This window comes from Hemiscyllium ocellatum, chromosome 10 (assembly GCF_020745735.1).
Source record: "Hemiscyllium ocellatum isolate sHemOce1 chromosome 10, sHemOce1.pat.X.cur, whole genome shotgun sequence".
Taxonomy (NCBI): Eukaryota; Metazoa; Chordata; class Chondrichthyes; order Orectolobiformes; family Hemiscylliidae; genus Hemiscyllium; species Hemiscyllium ocellatum.
Window position 1 is genome coordinate 14,630,921 of NC_083410.1, and position 21,896 is coordinate 14,652,816.

Genomic DNA, 21,896 nt, shown 5'->3' on the forward strand with positions numbered 1-21,896 from the left:
GCCATATTTTATAAAAAATCATTTGGTCTTTCGGTGCACCATATTTATAAGGAAGTCAAGGGGAATACATTCCATGATTAATCTATGCCAATTTGAAAATCCAGGGGAACCTTCAACCACCCAGTTTACCAAAATATTTTTCCTTATATGGAAAGAGAGAACAGAAAATAATCTCTTCCTATTTGACATTCCAGGTGCACCACTTAACCGACTGATCAACCATAATCATCCGGGTAAATCCGAGACCCCCCCGGGAGGGGAGACCCTATCTAAAACATCCCGAGCAAAGAGCATATAGAATTTACAAAAATAAAGGTCTCTAATACACTCATAACAGTATGATAAAAAGGAAACTATTTCTAAATAATAAAAAAAATATAAAACATATTTGAATGGAGATTATCCCCCTTGTTCCCAGGGGGTATCACTTCTTTTCCAACGGTCCATCATATCTTCTCCCAACCAGTGCCCCACCCTTGACCCAGGCGCTCCTTAATAGGATGAGGAGAATTCAGATATAATACCGAGCTAGAGTTAACAGTGAGCACCCTACACCCTCCCCCCCCACCCACCCACACCTGAGTATATTTGGTAGTATCAATACCATGTATAAACATATATAACTATAAAATTACAACTTCAACAAATTATAATTAAATATAATAATATAAAATAGCAAGGGAAAATAACCCCGCTCCTAGAGGCAAAAATAAAATAGAATAAGGTAACCACCTCTTCCCACCAACCTTAACTAAACCCTCCGGTTTATATATATACATATATACACATACACGCATACACACATATATGTACATACACACATACATATGTATAATAATAAAAATTTTTAAAAACCCTAAGGGGGGGGGAGAAAATCGTTAAATGGAGAGCAAATAAATAATTCCCTCTCCCCCCCCCCCAAGATAATAATAAACAGTAAGATAGGAAAAAGAAAAAAGGGGGGGGATATAAATCGGAGTGGGGAAAAGGCAAGCCAACATACATTGTCTCTTACGATTTATTTAAGAGAGTCCAAAAATTCCTTAGCCTTTTCTGGCAATCTAAAATTATATCCGGATCCTTCGTGGTTAAAACATAGCGTCGCTGGGTAGCGTAAGGTGTATTGAATATTTGAGTCCCTTAAACACTTCTTCACCTCATCGAACGCCTTCCTCCTTCGGGCCAAAGCCGGGGAGAAGTCCTGAAATAACATGATCTTGGATCCTTTATAGATCATGGCTTTAGGATCTTTTCCAAGATTTCTAGGAGTATCTGCCTCTCCCTATAGCTCTGCAGCCGGAACAGGACCGGACGCAGGCGCTGGTTCGAGCCAGGCCCGCGTATTGCGACCCGGTAGGCCCATTCTACCCACACCTGGCCTGATCCAGCCTCCAGATCCAAAAATTGTGGCAACCACTGCTCCAGGAATGCTGTGAGCTGGCCTTTCTCTTCCCATTCGGGATGGCCCAGCAAACAAATATTTTTTCGGCGACCTCGATTATTGAGGTCGTCGATGTAATTCTCTAAGGTCCGGACTCGCTGCTCGAGAGTCCGGACCTGATCCGCGGCTGATTGAGCTGCAGTCTCGGAGGTCGTGGCCTTTACCTCCGCCCCTCCGACTCGGTGCTCGAGGTCCTGGATGTCTCGCCGTGCTTCTGCAGCTCGGCCGAGAGTGATTCCCAGCGATGTCAGGACTCTTCGATAAACGCGTCGATCTTCGCATCCAGCTTGGTAATCATCTCCACAAGGCTCCTTATTGTCAGTAAGTCCCCCGGGGCGGCTATGGACGCCTCAGCTGCAGCTGGAGAGGGAGAGGGTGGGGGAGGGGTTCCTGCTTGCCGAGAGCTGTGGGCTCTCCTCCCTTTAGTCATTTTTCCTAAGAGATTACATTATTTAAATTTAATACTAACACTACCAAACAACTAATTATATTAAATAAAAGCTATTTTAGATGATTTGGTGAGTGTGGTGGGGGTGGGAGATCCACTTTGCCCAAGTCTTGGAAGGAGCACTGTAGGCTCAGACTTGCTGAGTCGCCGCCATCTTGAATCTCCCGTCTTCATCTTTATTATCGGACTTCCTCTCGAGACTGGGAGAAGCTTACTGACATCTGTTGAGATCTAAAATTCTTTGAGATGGAATTTTTAAAGTTGTTAGCTTTGCATCAGTATTCATTTTTTGAACAGCTCGGACTTCTTAAATTATGCATTTTGCAAAACTTTAACACTCAGAGTATTAACAAAGTTATCAAGTGATGCCCTGACATATTTTTGTAATGCAAGGTATTTCTAGGTTAGACAGCTATAATTATTTCATTTCTTTGAAGATTAATTAATTTGCCTATCTTTGCAGATACTTCCATATTTAAGAGGTTATGATGGGCTAAAGTTTTGCCTTCTAACATGATTTGATTGTTTGTTCCAGAGTTGCAGTGTAATTTTAAAATTTACACTTCTTTTGTTATGCTTGTTATCATCAAGTTGACAATAATTCAATGAAGTTAATCAGTAACCCAGCATCCTGGCTTGCATGAACCATCCAACAGATGAACAAATTAACAAGGTTTGTCATACCTTGAAAAATCTTGTGACCTAATCAAGATATGTAAAATGTTAGCAAGATTTCAAAGGTTAGATTACAGGAAAAACATTTTTTCTGATGGGGAAATCTAGAACAAGGGATCTTAATTTGATAATGTTCCACGCTCACTGAAAATGTAATCAATACTAGGTCAACCAAATTTTTAAGACCAATACAGATTTTTGTTAAGTACATGTACCAAAAAGATACAGCCAAAAATATCTGAACGTCTAACACTACTGGTGCTCCTAATTTAGTGAAATGGATGATTTTTTTCTTAGATGCGTACGTGAAGGAATATGGCATACTATGACCCTCAGTTGGACTGGTTTGCCAAACATTCTGTGGTAAATTAGAAATTACTTGAGAAGACTTGCAGAACAGTTTCCATCTGTCACAAATGAGAAATTTGACAGGCTGGCATTCAAAAAGTTTAGCAACATTAGCAATGTTAATTTGTTGCAGATCAAAAAGCTCAACATGGAGCCCGGATATATTTTAAAAGTGCATTGGGTTCATTGCTGGCAAGTATACTCTCTTTTTACACATACATTGCCATGACGTAAACTTTGTTGACACAAATCACATTTCTTGCTCTTGGTTTCACAACAATCCTATCTTTCAGTTTCCACGTAGTTTGCCAAAAACGCTAAGAAAGCATGGTCTTTTATGGTAAACAACAAAAACCAAAGAACTGCAGACATTGGAAATCAGAAACAAAAACAATAATTGCCAGAAAAGCTCAGCAGGTCTAGCAGCAGCTGTGGAGAGAAAGTAGACTAGACATTTCAGATCCTTCAGAATGGATTGTAGCTATGAAAAGGTTAAAGAGTGAGAACATTAGTTGGACAGACAAAGGAATAGTAAAGGTCAACCAGGGAGAATTACTTGCTACTAATGGGGACCATTAGTAGCTGAAAATGGGTTGGTTGTGGTAGCAGTCCGTGTGATGACAAGGCCTGGTGTGTGAAATTTGGGGTAAGTACATGGGAGAAAATGCTCAGGATCTAAAATTATTAAACACCATATTTTGTCTTGAAAACTGCATGCACCCCAAGCAGAAATGAAATGCAGTTCTTCTAGCTTGCTCTGAGCTTTGCTGGAGCACTGCAGCAAGCCTGAGGCAGTGATGATGGCCTGGGAACATGGTGGTGTGTTGAAGTGGCAGGCAACAGGAAGCTCAGGGTCTTTTTGCACAAAATGTGTGCACATGCTCTTCCTACCTGCAGAGTCTCCACGCTCTAAGTACAAGACCCTGCAGATTAATATATGTAGGTTCCAGAATGTGAAGGTGCACCAAACTGCAATCCTGACTGATAATCCAAAATTGGTGGTCACGGTAATTCTTCACAGACTTGAGATTATTCAACGAATGCTATCCAATCACAGAGTCACTTCTAACGTCGAAAACTGTGTCAGAGTTTGACCAGTATGCACTGGCTATGTACTTTCAGTAACTTGGTTTTTGCTAACAGCCAAAATGATATGCCGTGTAGTCTACATAATGAGCATCACACTGGTATTGGAACTCAAATACCACATTAATCTTGGATTGATGGCTGTATCTCGTTTGTGATTAACACCACTCATGTTGCTACTGTACAAGTGCAGCACGAAACAACTAGTTTCACTTAGCATTCAAATTTTTGAGATACCACCTCTTTGATAATCGGAAAAATACAGAGCACTTTTCAGAATGGACATGGATTTGGGCAATATACTGCGAGTTTAGTCATCTGTTGAGGATCGACACTTGTAACAAATGGTGATACTTTGTAAAAAAATTTGTTCATGAGTTGTGACATCACTGGCTAAGCTAGCATTTATTGCCTGTATGTAATTGCCCCGACGACATTTATAGTCAACATTATGGAACTGGAATCACATATATGCCAGAGAAGCAAAGTATAATGGATTTTTATTAAAATGATATCAGTGAACCAAATGGGTATTTCCAACAATTGACAATGATTACATGGTCGCTCATAGGAGTAGTTTTTTAATATTTCAAATTCAAATTTCACTATTGGCCATGGGGTATTTCTAATCCATGTCCCAAGTATATTAGCCTGGGATTCTGAACTACATGTCTCGTGACAATACCACAATGCCACCTCATCCTGTTATCTGGTACATTTGAATCTGCACTCACCTGTAAGAATTGTCTTGCATGTCTTAATCGGTTCTACCCCGCATTCAAATATACTTTTTAAATGGGCAGTCAAATAAGTTCCCTTTCCGTGACATGCTTGTTGAGAAATCAGCCGGGGGGTTCTGTAGGATTATCTACTGTAAGTCTTCTTCAATGGTCCATCTATACACAGATTCCTGCAGTTCCACACAATACTCATTTTATAAGCTTACAGCTGAAATTGGGCGTATCCAAGCTATTCTGCAAAACAATAGCCACCTTGATCAGACCAGTTGCTTGGAATCTAATGCAGGCATACTGGGACTGGCAGATTGTACTGAATAGCATATCACTTTGGATGTTTACAACAAGGTACTCACCATACCCACCCACCCTTATAGAATTCTAAATAGAGCCCAACATTAAGTTTCAATGATTCTAACAGGACTAGACAGGATAAATGCAGGACCGACATGCCCAATGACTGGGGAGTCCAGAACCAGGAATGTGTCTCAGGATACAGGGTAGGCCATTTAGGACAGAGGTAAGGAGAAATTTCTTCACACAAGTAGTAATAAATGGATTAAATACAGTTCTTACAGATAATGAGAACAAAAGGTATAATGAGCAGCCATGATCATATTGAATGGTAGAGCAAGCTTGAAGGGCTAAATAACAGACTTCACCTTCGAATTTCAATGTTTCTATCGTCAGAAAATATTTGCTAAATAACCCAATTACACTGGGATTACACTGACAAGCAATTTCAAGACTGTTTTCACACTCATGATGTGGTGCGCAAGTGCATACTGGAAGCTATATATATTGTTTGTATGATGTTTTGTTACAAATAGAAAGAACACGTACACTGATTATGTCTTTTCCAATTTAACAAAATAGATTAGGCTCTGGTCGATTCCTCAAGCCAATGCCTTTACCAATCAGAGTCAGCCTGCCTGGTTTAAATTTAAACAAAGCTTGGTGGTTTAAATGTCAGTCATCATCTCCAATGTAGTGCCTCTGCCAAATAGAGCTGAATGATCAACGATCAGCACCCTCATCTCATACAGCATAAAAATTGTATTTCTCTCTACATCAACAAATTTCCTGATGAGTGCAAGACTTAAAGTCTTGACAAACTGTCGTCTTTCAGTAATATTCATGTTCAAATCTATTGGGCAATGAAAGGGATGGGGAAGGAAGGAATAAAAAAGAAAAACAAAATTCAGAGGAACCACGATGATCCAAAGGATACGGGTGGGAAGTATTTCATTCGGTTAAATCAAATTCCATATGACTGAATGCCGAATAACATAGTTTAGCCAAGCATTGGGACCTTGCAATCTTGCAGGACAATCCAATATTCGGATAATTGAGGTTCCTCTGTACGAAATAAAATGCTATATACCAAAATAGATAACATAATATTTTCCCATTTAAAAACGCTGATGAAAATTAATATTTTTGACATTAGTGAGAAGTAGCTACATTAATACACATTTCCACATCCGAAGAACACTCACTCTTCTGTACAGTCAGCAGTAAAATATTTACAGCTGCATTTTGTACAAACTTTGCAATTCAAATGGCCTAGAAGTTGAAAAGGAGCCTCCGAGCAAATTTCCTGTATTACGTAATCTTATATATCTCTATTCTTTTAAAAAAGATGATTTGATAGTACAATACCTTAAATTAGCATAATCTCTAGTTAATGCAGGAAACAGCTAATAGGCCCATTACAATTTAGCCACTAACAAGTTAAATATAGAAACCCAACAATTATATTCCTCAAAATAGAAAGCATTACAATAATCCTTTCCTGCTTCATTAATACTTTGTCTTCTCTTTAAGTCCCAATGAAGAGACTTCCTAACTGTTTGAAAAATTGGTATCCAGCAACAAAACTGTAAACATAATATGGATATGGAGTTGCTATCATTTCCTTCTGTACGCACAGTTTAAGGGAAGGAGAGGATGTTCAATATTATTAAAATCAACTGGTGAATCTTAAATAGCACAGCCCAGTCCCAGAGGAAAATGCCGGATCTGAACATAGAGGAAGAAAATCTATTAGAAGGCGAGGAAATTTGTCAGTTAGTTACGGGCGACATGACTGGCCATCTTTGCTCCTTCATGTCATTCCACATTTTCATACCTATTGTAGCAAAAATCTCAAACAAATGCAGAAAGGGTCAAAGACCCTGGGCAATCTTCAGTGCAGTGCATAGTACAGGATGCTTGGTCTATCCATGAACACACAACATTCCACCCCAACTCTCCTAATGTGATTCTGAGTGAAACGGTAGGAATAAGGAGACTGTCAAACATAATCTGACTGCTTTGTCATCTTCACTCCTGTGCAGTGGCTCTGAGATCATCAGAACTTTACCATTCAAGTTTAACTTCCAAGTCCAGACTACTGAAAAAGCTCCTGATCAGCACAGAGCCTTCTCACCTCAGCGAGTATGTTTGGAGGACAGCTAGAACCACACTTGAGTTAAGGCAGAAAAAGTGAAACCACCCCGAATTTCTGCTCTTGATCACCAACTGTCACAGCCTGATGGAAACACAACCAGGTGGATGGTAAATAAGAAATGAAGAGACTCTGACATGAATAAAGGACATAAAGCAAAGAGGGTAGTGGTATCCAGAAGCTATCCATCAAGGCAGTAAAACATTCAGCACAGAGACAGACACTGAGAGAGAGAGAGACTGACACACAGAGAGACAAAAGAAAAAAAGAAAAATTGCAAAGAAAGCACATTATTTGAAGCCTTCAGAAACTTTAAGCCTGCTAATAGAGATTAATATCTTAAGGGGTGAACCAACCTTCTGGTTTTATGTGGTGTTTTGGGACAGACATCTCCATCAGCTTCAATAACAGCTGCAGGCTCTTATCTGCTTTCAGCACAGGTAAATAGGCATGGGTAGTCAGCTTCTTTAAAGCACTCAGAAGGGGTTGCAAGAAACAATCGAAGGCCTTCTGATCCCTTCCATTAAATAAAAGGAAAAACATGGGCCATCAATTTAGAAAATTCATGGGAAATTATGGTTGCAGAAGTTTAAATACCTTCAAAAAGTCAAAGATTTTACTCTAGCCTCTTATCCATGGTCTACATTAATTACGCAACACCAAATGTTTGACAAATTAAATTTGGATAGCATTAATATAACAAGTTACATAAGTAAAAATGTAAAGCAAAAAAATTCTATCTTATGGCATTTTTTCATTTTTTTGACACTAATAGACATGTTTTATCTTTATAACCCAGAATACTGCATGCGAATAGCACTGCCAAACACTGGCCTCCACACTCACCAACAAGTTAATCTCGTATAATTAGATCGTGATAGGGATTAATTAATTTGGTCTACCATCCGTACCCCATGCACTACAACTTTTCTCAGACACAAATCTCCTAAATTATGCCCTAAAGCGTGCCATCTTGCTGATATTGATGTATCCATCATGAATAACATAATCCTTTACAGGGTGAGCGCCAAACAAGGGACACAACCTAAAAAAACTGAGTTAGATTCTTCAGAGGTGATGTGTAAAGCACTTCACATACAAATAGTAACTTAAATCTGGAACTCTCTTTCTAAAAACATGTTGTTTATAGGAACCAGTTGAAAATTTCAAAACTTGAGACCAGGAAGTTTGGTAAAGTTATTATAGGACATGGAGCCGAGATACATATTAGCAATGATCTAATTTATTGGTGGAAAAGGCTTGAGGAGTGAATTGCCTCTTCCCATCATCAAGTTCCAAAGTAAAAAGTAATCAAGTACTTTTTCTTTTCTTTGAAGATTCTTCCCCAAACTAGCAATTTTCTTCACCAACGTCTCCTTTGTTGCTCTCTCTGCGATCTAAAAATTCATTTTTAAAAATTGTCTTATGTATTATCATATCTTAAACCACAGAAGGTTTTGAAGCTTTGCATGGTCTTGCCTTGGAGTGGGCACTATGGGACAGGTTGGGGAAGAAAGGAACTACAATGGGGAGACAATCTAAGGAGTGGTATACAGATTGTTGGAATTTAAAGCAGTGGACCCTTTAAACCAACACAATTAAAAAGTATCAGAGTCATAGAGATGTACAGCACGGAAACAGACCCTTCTGTCTGACTAGTCCATGCCAACCAGATATCCCAACTCAAAGTAGTCCCACCTGCCAGCACCCAGCCCATATCCCTCCAAACCCTTCCTATTCATATACCCATCAAGATGCCAATTGTACCAGCCTCCACCACTTCCTCTTGCAGCTCATTTCATACACATACCACCCTGAGTGAAAAAGTTGCCCCTTAGGTCTCTTTTCTATCTTTCCCCTCTCACCCTAAACCCATGCCCTCTAATTCTGGACTCCCCCACTCCAGGGAAAAGACTTTGTCTATTTATCCTATTAATGCTCCTCATGATTTTATAAACCTCTATAAAGTCACCCCTCAGCCTGTGACACTCCAGGGAAAACAGCTCTAGCCTATTCAACCTCTCCCTATAGCTCAGGTCCTCCAACCCTGACAATATCTTTGTAAATCTTTTCTGAACCCTTTCAAGTTTGACAACATCTTTCCGATAAGAAGGAGACCAGAATTGCACATAATATTCCAACAGTGGCCTAACCAATGTCCTGTACAGCAGCAACATTACCTCCTTACTCCTGAACTCAATACTCTAACCGATAGAGAAAAGCATACCAATGCCTTCTTCACTATCCTACCTTCCTGCGACTCCACTTTCAAGGAGTTATGAACCAGCACTCCAACGTCTCTTTGTTCAGCAACAATCCCTAGGACCTTACCATTAAGTGTATAAGTCCTGCTTTCCCAAAATGTAGCACCTCACATTTACCTAAATTAAACTCCCTCTGCCACTTCTCAGCCCACTGGCCCATCTCATCAAGATCCCATTGTAATCTGAGGTAACCTTCTTCACTGTCCACTACACCTCCAATGCTGGCGTCATCTGCAAACTTACCAACTACACCTCTTCGGCTCACATCCAAATCATTTATGTAAATGACAAAAAGTAGTGGACCCAGCACCAATCCTTGTGGCACTCCACTGGTCACGGGCCTCCAGTCTGAAAAACAACCCTCCACCACCACCCTCTGTCTTCTACCTTTGAGCCAGTTCTGTATCCAAATGGCTAGTTCTCCCTGTATTCCATGAGATCTAACCTTGCTCATAGTCTCCCATGGGGCACCTTGTCGAACGCCTTACTGAAGCCCATATAGATCACATCTACCGCTCTGTCCTCATCAATCCTCTTTGTTATCTCTTCAAAAAGCTTAATCAAGTTTGTGAAACCTGACTTCCCACACATAAAGCCATGCTGACTATCCCTAACCAGTCCTTGATTTTCTAAATACATGTACATCCTGCCCCTCAGGACTCCCTCCAACAACTTGCCCACCACCAACATCAGGCTCACTGGTCTATATAGTTCCCTGGCTTGTCCTTACCACCTTCTTAAACACTGGCACTACGTTAGCCAACCTCCAGTCTTCCGGCCCCTCACCTATTATACACCTCTTTTCTGATACTCAGATCAGTTTGGCTTTCTCCCCCTAGTATGTTCAACAATGAAAACCCAAATTCAGAATGGCAAAAATCCACAATTATGTCGCAGGTTCTCTATCATTGCTCAATTTGACAGGAGGAAAAATCCTACACTGTAATGGTTTAGATTAATCACTGACTGACATTAATTCTACCCTTTAACTCTCAAGTTCATGAACAATGACCCACAAACAGACCAAAAAATACCAGCTAAAATATGCAAACAGGTATTTACAATTTATGCTTTTGATTACTAAATACTCATTTAGAATAACAGACTCTACCCTTGAGTGTCGTATTGCCCTTCGACGTCAGCAGCAAGGAGAATCATCCGGGCAACAAGTTGGGCCTCAAACCAGTCTGGCATTAAACTGGTATTTTCTCCTAGTTATGAAGAAAGCACAGTAAATGCATGTTAAATGTAATACATGTTGCATGAAACAGATCTGCAGCGTCCAGGTTGGTTGGTCAATAAGATTTTATTTTAGATAAAGCATCCAGGTGGCTCACAGACTCTTCCTTTGTCTAACAATAGTGTTTGCTGCCAATTTACCACTTTTTGGACAAGGGCTGCCGTGAGAGAAATGGCCAGACTAAATTAGGACAAGAAACATTCCATCTATGTCGTGTTGCAAACTCTACAGATTGCACCTTCTGCAAGATTTAAGCTGCATATACTGACCATGTTTCCTCAAGTTAAAAGAGGGAAGCAAGGTTTACAATTTAAGTCAATGCTGGGAGCCACTCAATACTTCAGCTTTGTTTGCTTTCATGGAACAAACTAAATTGTGTAGGTGTAGAGATGAGGAAGTACTCAGCATTGGAACGAACAGTCCACAATGTTACTCCTCACTTATCACAGGAACAGCATTGCGTGCCCCATTGTTTATCACTCATTTCTCGGATAGACGGAAATAAAAGGCAAAACAAGTTGGAAGAAACTAAAATACTTAAGGCGATAATACTGCAAATAGAGTCTTTTGATGAGCTTATGAATATAATACTCTGCACTTCTGGAACCATACAACCACTTATTCAACTAAGATTAAAGTAGTGCTGGAAAAGCACAACAGGTCAGGCAGCATTGGAGGAGAAGGAAAATCGATGTTTCAGGCAAAATGTCGATTTTCCTGCTCCTCGGACGCTGCTTGACCTACTGTGCTTTTCCAGCACCACTCTAATCTTGACTAAAATCGCCAACATCTGCAGTCCTCACTTTCTCCTACTTATTAAATTAAATCTATGCTGGATATTTGATAAACCATTTCCAAATTAAATGTCTATCTTGGTTTCTCTACATGGCTTATATCATCATCTGTTTCAAATATTTATGAAATATTCCCACAAAAGGCACAATAGTCTCAGCCGCTCCATGATTTAATACCCACAGGACAGCACGAAAAGTGAACATCACTATCAATTTTGGCTGATACTCCCCTACCATCTCAGGTTATCATTAGTTCTCAGTCATGTATTAGGTTTTAATTTTCCATTCTCTCCTTTCTTCCTCCTCCCCAAGTAAGAAATAGGTTTTGCAATTTTTGGTGCCAACGTCTTCACCCTCTTGACTTCCTAATCTCAGGACTCGAGGACATCTATTGGTGCTGTCAAAAGTATCTCCATTTAGAAAAGATTAATGAATTTGGTTGAGTGGGCAGTATCTCCATTACTCCAAATATACTCCCATATATTCAACAGATGAAATGTGTATAATGTTAACCTGTTGGATCAAAAAGCATGTGGTGAATTGAACTGAAGTTGCAGTTTCTGACCAGACATGATTTAGAATCAGCAATCCTACAGAAGCTACTAATGGCTAGTTGCATTCTTTAATATGCGGTGCAGTTCTAAGTCAGTGCAAAATTTATTGAGTACCAGTCAGGAAACCTAGTATAACACTCCAATAACAAAGTTCTGTTAATTTGTATTTCACTTTTTTAAAACATAGTACACATTACATTTATTGAATATGTTGAAGAATATTTGGAGTAATGGAGATATTACCCACTTAACCAAATTCATTAAGCTTTGCATCTCATAAAGATGACTAGATTAAGATAAAGAAAAAAGTCACAATGGTGTTCTTTTGAGACATTAACTCTGATCCAGTATTGAGGCTTTACACAGAATCTGACTCATGCTAGATCTCCTCTGGGAATGCTTAACACTGACATTAAGTTCTCAAAATAGAAAAACGTTCTACTTTTCAATGTTACCATTCCTACAGAGTTGAGGGAGAGAAAAATCAGAACACACAAAACACTGCTGTCTAATGATGCATATGGCAAGTTTGGAAGATTATAAATTATGTATAAGCAGAATCTCTTGTGTAATACAACTGGTTTTTGCTGAAAGAAATTTTCTTTAATACTTTATATGGCTTTGCAGTGTCTGGCCTCCGACTTTGCTCTATATCACAGATGACAATGAGGATGAGGTCAAAGTAAAGTACAGAAATGTTTCTTGTCAGCATCCCATCTCAGGAATGTTTTTTGGCTGCTCAATCAGCCCATACTTGCAAGTTTCAGAAAAGTATATTCACCATGAGATGCAATTCTGCTATTGGAAATCATTTCTTTAATAATCCAGACTATCCTAAGAGTTACACTGGAAGCCAGTGTAAGATCACCAACAGGACCCTCAGTAGAATTTGTACATATATAACATCTTTCTTTTACAAAAATTCTAATGTTAACAGCCAATCTCTATGACATCCCCTTAGCAATTCAGAATTTAGGAGAAAGTGAGGACTCCAGATGTGGAGATCAGAGTCAGGAGTATGATGCTAGAAAAGCACAACAGTCCGGGCAGAATCAGAGGAGCAGGAGAATCAATGTTTCGGGCATAATGCCTGATGAAGGGCTTATGCCCAAAACATTGATTCTCCTGCTCCTCGATGCTGCCTCACCTGCTGTGCTTTTCCAGCACCATACCCTCAACTCACAATTTCGACCATAAGGAATAGAAGCAGAATTAGATGGATCTCCTCCACCATTCAATCATGCCAGCTACATTTCTCAACCCCATTTCTCCTACCTGCTCCTTGTAACACTTGATCCTCTTACTAGGTGAGAACCTCAACTACCTCTGTCTCAAAAATTTGGCTTCCACAGTCTTCTGCAACAATGGATTCCCCAGCTAAACCACCCCCTCACTGAAAAAAGATTCCTCCTCATCTCAGTTCTCAAGGATCGTGCCTTCACTCTGAGGCTATGCCCTTGGGTCCTGGTCTCTCCTACTAGTGGAAACATCTTTTCTACATTGAATCTATCCAGGCCTCTCAGTATTCTCTAAGTTTCAATCAGATGTCCTCTCATCCTTCTCAATGCCAATAAATCCAGACCCAAAATTTAAAAATTTGGTTTCAGAATTAAGATTGACAGCTAAACATCTTGACTGCATCTCCATTCCAATAATGGCCCAGCCAATCGCATACACTCATTATACAATAATGTCTCTTTTTCCAAATGTTTCTGGCATCATAGTTTTGATAAATATAAAATGAAAACTTCAACTTCTTCTCCCCATTTAGCATTTTGTTTCATTTGTTCACAGTCTCTAACCATCACTAATTGTCCTGGAGAAGGTGATGGAGATCTTCTTTTTTGAACCACTGCATTTTGTTAGGTTGTATGACCATCCACAGTACTATTAGGAAAGGAACTCCAAGGTTTTGACTCTGTAGTGAAATAGTGATGATATAATTTCAGAACAGGATAGTCTGAGGTTTGGAAGGGAGCATTGCACATGATGTCTCTACACATCTGCTGCCCTTGTCCCTCCATGCCGTAGAGGTCAAATGCTCAGAAAGCACCGTGAAAGAGCCTTGGCAAGTTATTGCAGCGCATGATGTAGACAATACATATGACTGTCACTGAGACAGTGGTGGAGGAAGTGAATATTTAAACTGAATGGGGTGCCAATCAAGTGGGCAGTTTTGTCTTAGATGGCATTGAGCTTAAGCATGCAATTGGGTTTGCTCTCATCCAGGCAAGTGGATAGTTGTCATTACACTAATGGCTCGTGCCCTGTAGATAGTGACAGGTGCTGAGGAGACATGAGATGAATTACTTGCCACATAATTCTCAGTCTCCAAAGTGCTCTCTTTACATTTGTATAGTTTGTAGTTATCTTCTACAGGACTCTGGCACTGATAATGCCATGGAATGTTTAAATTCTCTTTCAAAGATTGTCAATGCCTGACACTTGAGACATGTAAACATGAGCAACATTTCTCAGCCTAAGCCTGAATGTCTTGATCCATTAAGACATAGACTGCTTCAGTACCTGACAAATTATGAACGGTGCTGATGATTGCACACACTGACTTTTTACTGGAGGAAAGGTCATTGATTAGGAAGTTGAAGATGCCGGGGCCTTGGATATCATCTGATACCTTGCAGTGGTGCCCTCAGACTGAAATGACAGATCTTACAACTATTTCTCTTAGTGCTTCCAACTCTCCAAGCCCTTTGCTACCATCCTCAGTCAGATGTCAAGGCCAGCCATTCTTACTTCTAACTTCTTACACAAAAGGGGGCAGGAGGCAGAAGTGTGAAACATCTCCCACAAAAAGCAGTCTGTATATATGCACTCAATTTTAAATCTGAGACCAATAACTTTTTTTGACTAGATTAAAGTATAAAAAGATTATGTACCTAAGATAGTTCTACTCTGTTAGGATACAGATCAACCATAGTGTCATTCAATAGGAACGCGGATCAAATGGTCTATTGTTCTTTCTACGGTCCATTCATAGGCAACCCTCTCAATTGGTGACTGATGTATAGCACAGAACTCAACACAAAATACAAATGACAAAACTACTCAAAGTAAGCCTTTTACCTTCAGTCACTGGAACCTTCAGGTACTGTTCCACTAGATTCTGAACATAGAAACTTAAGGCAGATCTTTCAAGATGCAGTTCAGCAGCAACTTCTTCAGGCCTGAAATTTCTGTCATTATTGTGTAACCATTTGCACAACTGAAATAAAAATCCACAAGAACCAAGAAATTAGGTTAAATTGTGACAAATGATTGTAATGTATCACCAATATTATATTAAGAAATTACTTAGTCAAGTTCAAAGGTACATTTGAAACCGTCCATTGTTTCCACCCAGAGTTAGTGAAGAACAAAACAGGTTTGGTTCCTTCTCGACTGGACCATAAAAGGTGTGGATGTCAGGTGATGCAGGTCTGGGCTGCACAACCCAGAATGCATGAGGTTATGCTGCACATCTTTTAGGTTCAGCCAAGAACAACAGTGCTGGAATGTTCTGAGCGACTATCATTCCTCGTTAACTAACAGGAAAGGTGGTGAGATAAACAGCAGAAAATTGCGAGAAGAAAATGCTAACCCAAGGTCTGAGCTCCTAGTTATACTGTCAAATAAAAATGGATAGTTTCAAACCTCACCACATTACAGGCCATCTGACAACATTTTGCTCAAATCAGTTAAATTAGCTTGTATTACTTGGCAACCTGTCTGCATCCTTCTCAGGATCCTTTCTCATCTGTGCATTATCAGAAAACTTAGAAACATTACACTCAGTCCCTTCATCCAAGTCTTTAACAGGGACTATAAAATTTAAAACTCAAACACCAATACTTATGTCTCTGTAGATATTGCCATCCCAAAAAATGTCTTCCGCATCCCTTCTCTATATTCTGTACATTAACCAATTTCAAATCCATGTTAATATTCACGAGTTTGGAGAAGATTTGTAGCTCAGGTTGAGGTTCTGGATGTAGGTTTGCTCGCTGAGCTGGAAGGTTCATTTTCAGATGTTTCGTCACCATATTAGGTAATATCATCAATGAGCCTCTAGTGACGCTCTGGGGTTATGGCCTGCTTTCTATTTGTGTTTAGGTTTCCTTAGATTGATGATGTCATTTTCTGTTATGTCATTTCCTGTTCTTTTTCTCAGATGGTGATAAATGGGATCCAAATCAATGTGTTTGTTGATAGAGCTCCAGGTGGAATGCTGTGCTTCTAGGAATTCTTGTGTGTGTCTCTGTTTGGCTTGTCCTTGGATGGATGTGTTGTCCCAGTCAAAGTGAGTATCCTTCCTCATCTGTATGTAAGGATACTAGTGACAGTGGGTCATGTCTTTTTGTGGCTAGTTGACGTTCATTTCTCCTGGTGACTAGTTTTCTGCCTGCCAGAAAGCAGGCCATAACACCAGCGCTTTACAAAGGCTCACTGATTATGTTACCTAGTGTGGTTATGAAGCATTTGAAAATGAACCTTACAGCTCAGCAAGCAAACTGACATCCATGTTAATACATTGAGCCAAAATCAGAAACCCTAATCTTGAGTAACAACCTTTCATCACTTTATTTACTGCCTTCCAAAAATCCAAAATATGCTGCATTCTCAGATTACCCCTTTTCTACCTTGCTAGTGATATCCTCAAAAAAAGTGAAGAAATTTGTCAAACATCACTTCCCCTTGACAATACTGTGTTGATCACCAAACTACTGATGTCAGGAAAAATTGTCTATGCTCTGCTTGGTCCAAAGAAAAGTCCTTTTGTTTCAGCCAGTAGTTGTAGACATTATGCCTTCCTCATTAGAAGGTCACAGGCTCAAATCCTATTCCAGAGTCTTAAGCACAATCTCATACAGATTACGCCCACATTAGAGGAATTCTACATTGTTGGATAAATAGCTCCTGGTATGAAACATCAAACCAAGACCTTGCTTAGCCTCAAGCAGCAATGCACTTTACAGAATAGGAATACAGCAATTGCTTGAATGAAAAAAAAATCCAATTCATCTGGTTCACATTCTACTATCATTGTCGTTAAATGAGAAAATAACATTGGATTATTGACCAATTTTAATCAATTAACCTACAACATGTATAAACATGGCAGGTTTTCAACAGTAAAAACATACTAAGACTCTTCACAGGAGCGCATTCACATGACTGGTGAGAGCGGGTCAAAGAAATTCTCCAATAGTATTTGATCAAAAATGTAAAACTTTTAGTGCCATTTTACAACTCCAAAAAAAGATAATAAAGCCCATTGTTAAACACAACTGAGGAAGTACTGCAATGTCAGAGAAAACATCTTTCCAATGAGGCATTAAACCAAAGTCCTGGCTATTCTCCCAGTCAGATGCAAAATATCTGATGGCATTTTTTGAAGAGGACCAGAGGAGTTATTACTTATGTCCTGGCCAATGTTTATTTCACAATGCACATCACAGAAATCAATTATTTTCTAAACAGAGAAAGACTTCAGAATCCTAGTTCAGGATTCTCTAACATGCAAGTTCATTGACAGTAAGGCAAATGCAATGTTAGCATGCATTTCAAAAGGACTAGAAAACAAAAGCAGAGATATACTGCTGAGGCTGAACAAGGTTCTGGTCAGACTGCATTTGGAATACTGTGTGCAGTGTGGCCCTGTATCTCAGAAAAGGTGTGCTGGCCTTGGAGGAGATCCAGAGGAGGTTTACAACAATGATTCAGGATGAAGTTTGTCATATGAGGAGCAATTGAGGACTCTGGATCAATAGGGGAAAGTGAGTGCTGGAGATCAGAGTCAAAAAGTGTGATGCTGGAAAAGCACAACCAGTCAGGCAGCATCCAAGCTGCAGGAGAGTCAATGTTTCGACCAGAAGCTCTTCATCAGGAATGTCTCTGTACTCAACTGAGTTTAGAAGATTGAAGGCAGACCTTCACAGAATATTGAGAGGGCCGGATAGAATGGACATGGATAAGATGTTTCCACTAGTAGGAGAGACTAGGACCCGAGGACACAGCCTCAGATTGAAGGAGTAATCCCTTAGAACTGAGACAAGCAGGATTTCTTCAGTCAGAAGGTGGTTAATCTGTGAAACTCATAGCCTCTGCAATGGCCTATAGCAAAGACATTGAGTGTATTTAAGACAGAGACAGACAGGTTCTCGATTGGTGAGGGCATCCAGGGGAGAAGGCAGGAGAATGATCTTCAGATAAATATCGGCCATGAGCAAATGGTGGAGCAGACTCCATGGGCAGAGTGGCCTAATACTACAATTATATCTTATGGTTTAAATATCACATTGCTGTCTGTTTGATCTTGTTGAACAATCCAACATTACTATATGAATTGCAAAGTGCTTGAGATACCCTGTAGTTGAGAAATGCACAATGTAAAAGCAAGACTTTTTTGGGTCGTAAATTTATGGTGATCAAATAACCAATACATAGAATCCCTACAGTGTGGAAACAGGCCATTTGGTCCAACAAGGCTGCACCGACCCTCCAAAGAGTAACCCACCCAGATCCATTCCACTGCCCTATTACTCTACATTTCCGCTAACCAATGCACCTAACCTACACATCCCTGAATGCGTGGGCAATTTAGCATGGCCAATTCACCTAACCTGCACATCATTGCACTGTGGGAGGAAAGTGGAGCACCCGGAGGAAATCCATGCACACATGGGGAGAACGTGCAAACTCCACACAGGCAGTCGCTCAAGGCTGGAATTGAACCCGGGTCCCAGGTGCTATGAGACAGCAGTGCTAACCACTGTGCCACTAATAGGGCACATCCAAAGATATGCAGATTAGATGAATTGGCCATGCTAAATTGCCTGTAGTGTTAGGTGAAGGGGCAAGTGTAGGGTTGCTCTTTGGAGGGTCGGTGTGGACTTGTTGGGCCGAAGGGCCTGTTTCCACACTGTAAGTAATCTAAATCTAAATACAAAGTTAAAAATCACACAACACCAGGTTATAGTCCAACAGCTTTAATTGGAAGCGCACTAGCTTTCGGAGCGACGCTCCTTCATCAGGTGATTGTGGAGGGCTCGATCGTAACACAGAATATATAGCAAAAATTTGCAGTGTGAAGTAACTGAAGTTATACATTGACAGACAATCAATGTTTCAATGTATAATTTCAGTTACATCACACTGCAAATTTTTGCTATAAATTCTGTGTTACGATTGAGCCCTCCACAATCACCTGATGAAGGAGCGTCGCTCCGAAAGCTAGTGCGCTTCCAATTAAACCTGTTAAACTATAACCTGGTGTTGTGTGATTTTTAACTTTGTACACCCCAGTCCAACACCGGCATCTCCAAATCATAAATCTAAATACAGTTGTTTCTTGGAGGCAATTTGAGAATGTGACTAAAGTACTGAACAAAACAGAAATTATAAACTTGTATAAAATATTGTCCATTATACTCCATTTTGCATCAATACACTGCATGTAGAACTTTTTCTGGTGGGAGGGGGATGAGTAGAGAATTATAGGCATTGTATTCCAGAGCTGCAGTGCCTTCCAGTTCCTGCTGATGGTGTCACTGAGCATAATCATGATCAGCAGATCAGCAGCACCACCAGCAGGAACAAAATGGTATGACTGGATTGTTAAACACAGACTCACCTTACTGGTAGCAAGTTTGCGTGAATCTGCAAACTAAATGGACCAAGTGCCTTACGCCATTTATTATATTGCTCCAAACCTTCTTGGACATCAGCACCTCACTGCTGTTACCCTCACAGAAGAAGTCAGAAGTTAATCATAGCTCCTGCTCCCAGTTAACAAAGCAACGGCCATTGTTATTTTTCTGCTTTTACTCAAACGTGGAACCAACAGCTCTGGAGGTTGGCTGTAGTACCACGGACTAATATTAAAAAGAATATTGGAACAGAAGTAGGCCATCAGCCCCATGAGCTTGTTTTGCCATATGTCTTAACTCCACGTATCTATGCTAGTTCTGCAACCCTGTCTAACAAAATGCTGCTAATCTCAGTTATAATATTTCAAATTAATCGTGCAGCTGCATTTTTTTGAGAAAGTTCTACGTATTCAGAATCCTTTGTGTAAAGATATGTTTCCTGACATCACCTCTAAATGACCGTAATATGGAGGTTTTATCTTCCTGCTCAGGATTCACCACTTGGAAGAAACATTGTATCTTGTGATGATGCTGCTCCTTTAACAAGGTTAGGTTGTCCTTGGTTTATTTTTCAGAAGGTTGTAAAGATAGAGACTTCAAAATGTTCAGGTTTGAATGGTTTTAGGGCCAATTCGATTATAATGAACATATACTGCCTCAGGCAAAATCGTTTCAAGTATTTTTTTAAAAACTACTTGTACAATGAAAAGGGCATGGCCAGTTCTCCCAGTCCAGTTTTCTCTGGTTTAGTTTCGTTTTAGCAGTCTCGCTGTTCACTGAAAGCAGTCAGTTTTGAAGCAGGTCCATGTTGATCCTCTCTCTCTCTCTCTGACATCTCTCCTCTAAGATCCTGTGTTTGATTTTTCCTTTTGTCAAGGAGTGTTTATGGGAATTGTTGCAAGTATTTGGCACAGCATCATTAAACTGGGATAATCTGTTGCGTTTTCAGATAGGTTCAGTTATTCAGTATTCTGTTCTATTTTGTTTGTGTTTCATTTGGTAATCTTGTAAATAAATTCTGTTTGGTTTGAAACTAAGTGGTTTGACCAGCTGCATCACTCCTGGAATATCCACTATGCACCTGCATAAATAACTAGCAAAGTTAGGTTCTGGGCTACTTTCTTGAAATGTTTTGAGGAGGTCTGGCCTAGTCCATAACAATCTCTAGCTAAAAAATCAAATCCTTCAATCATCTAGGAGAACTCATAATCAGATCACACATTAATTCCCTAGATTAAATAAACTACAAGAACTACAAGCTTTATTTTGCAGGGTTTGGGACTCTTAGCAGAACTTGGCACAGACCACACATGAAACTTGCCTACTGACCTGAATGTGCAATTCTTGATCAAGATTGGGAAATGATCCAAGTAAGTTGGATCTTTCTTTTCATCAATGCAGTGCTGCAGACTTGGGAGTTAACTGAGAAATATAGTGACACCTACGGACTTTATAAATCCAAACAAAAACATACTTTTATACCGGTGACCACCTGAAATCATGCCATTAAAAGGAATGAGCTGCTTTTCCTACACAATCGAACATGCAGAAGCATACGTCTGAAACTACTTGTCCTCATAAATAACAAATGTTTTTGTTAATGTTTCAGTATATTTTTCATCTCAGTGGTGTATTTCCAATAGGTGATTTTAGACAAACATTTCATTCTCAAATTCTCTGCCCAAAGACAGTTTGGTCCACAGCCCCACAATTTCTATCAAGCATAGACCAAGAAAGCAGGTCTCAAATCCATCCGAGTTGGAATGGGAATCAAATCCAGTGCTGGTACCAATCTGAACCACATCAGTTCTCCAGCCAATACAAATCCACTCTTCAAAGAGCTGTTGCTATGAGAAACACTTTGACATTCATGCTGTGGCCTGTAACTATGGGTGGTAATGGTAGAGACTCAAGTTTTTTCTCTATCACATGGCTAACCAGGAATCTCTACTGCTATTATTGCTGTCAATAGCTTGTACTAGAAGAATTTACAGGTTGATGCTCAACCTGTTTAGTGAGCATACTTTCTTTGGCTATGAACATCTGGAGTGGGATTTGAAATTCTGGCTCAGTATTATGGAGCAGGCAAGGCCCCCTCAAAACATTTCAAGAAAGTAGCCCATACCCTAACTTTCTTTTGAGCAGGTGTAGCATACATATTCCAGAAGTGATGTTGCTGGTCAAACCACTTAGTTTTAAACAAAATAGAATTTA

At 39.8% G+C, this 21,896-nt stretch overlaps 1 protein-coding gene across 3 annotated transcripts in view; it reads right to left on the bottom strand.

The window, feature by feature from the left end:
- Positions 1-21,896, bottom strand: part of tarbp1 (TAR (HIV-1) RNA binding protein 1) — a 200,479-nt gene that overhangs the window by 133,622 nt on the left and 44,961 nt on the right. For all 3 annotated transcript variants that reach the window (XR_009645110.1, XM_060831275.1, XM_060831276.1), the window contains exons 10-12: positions 15,121-15,259; positions 10,560-10,659; positions 7,541-7,701 (exon numbers count right to left, since the gene is read on the bottom strand). Coding sequence is in view for 2 of the 3 variants with exons in the window: in XM_060831275.1 (XP_060687258.1) it covers positions 7,541-7,701; positions 10,560-10,659; positions 15,121-15,259 (400 nt within the window). In the remaining variant the exon portion in view is untranslated. The remainder of the gene's footprint in view (positions 1-7,540; positions 7,702-10,559; positions 10,660-15,120; positions 15,260-21,896) is intronic.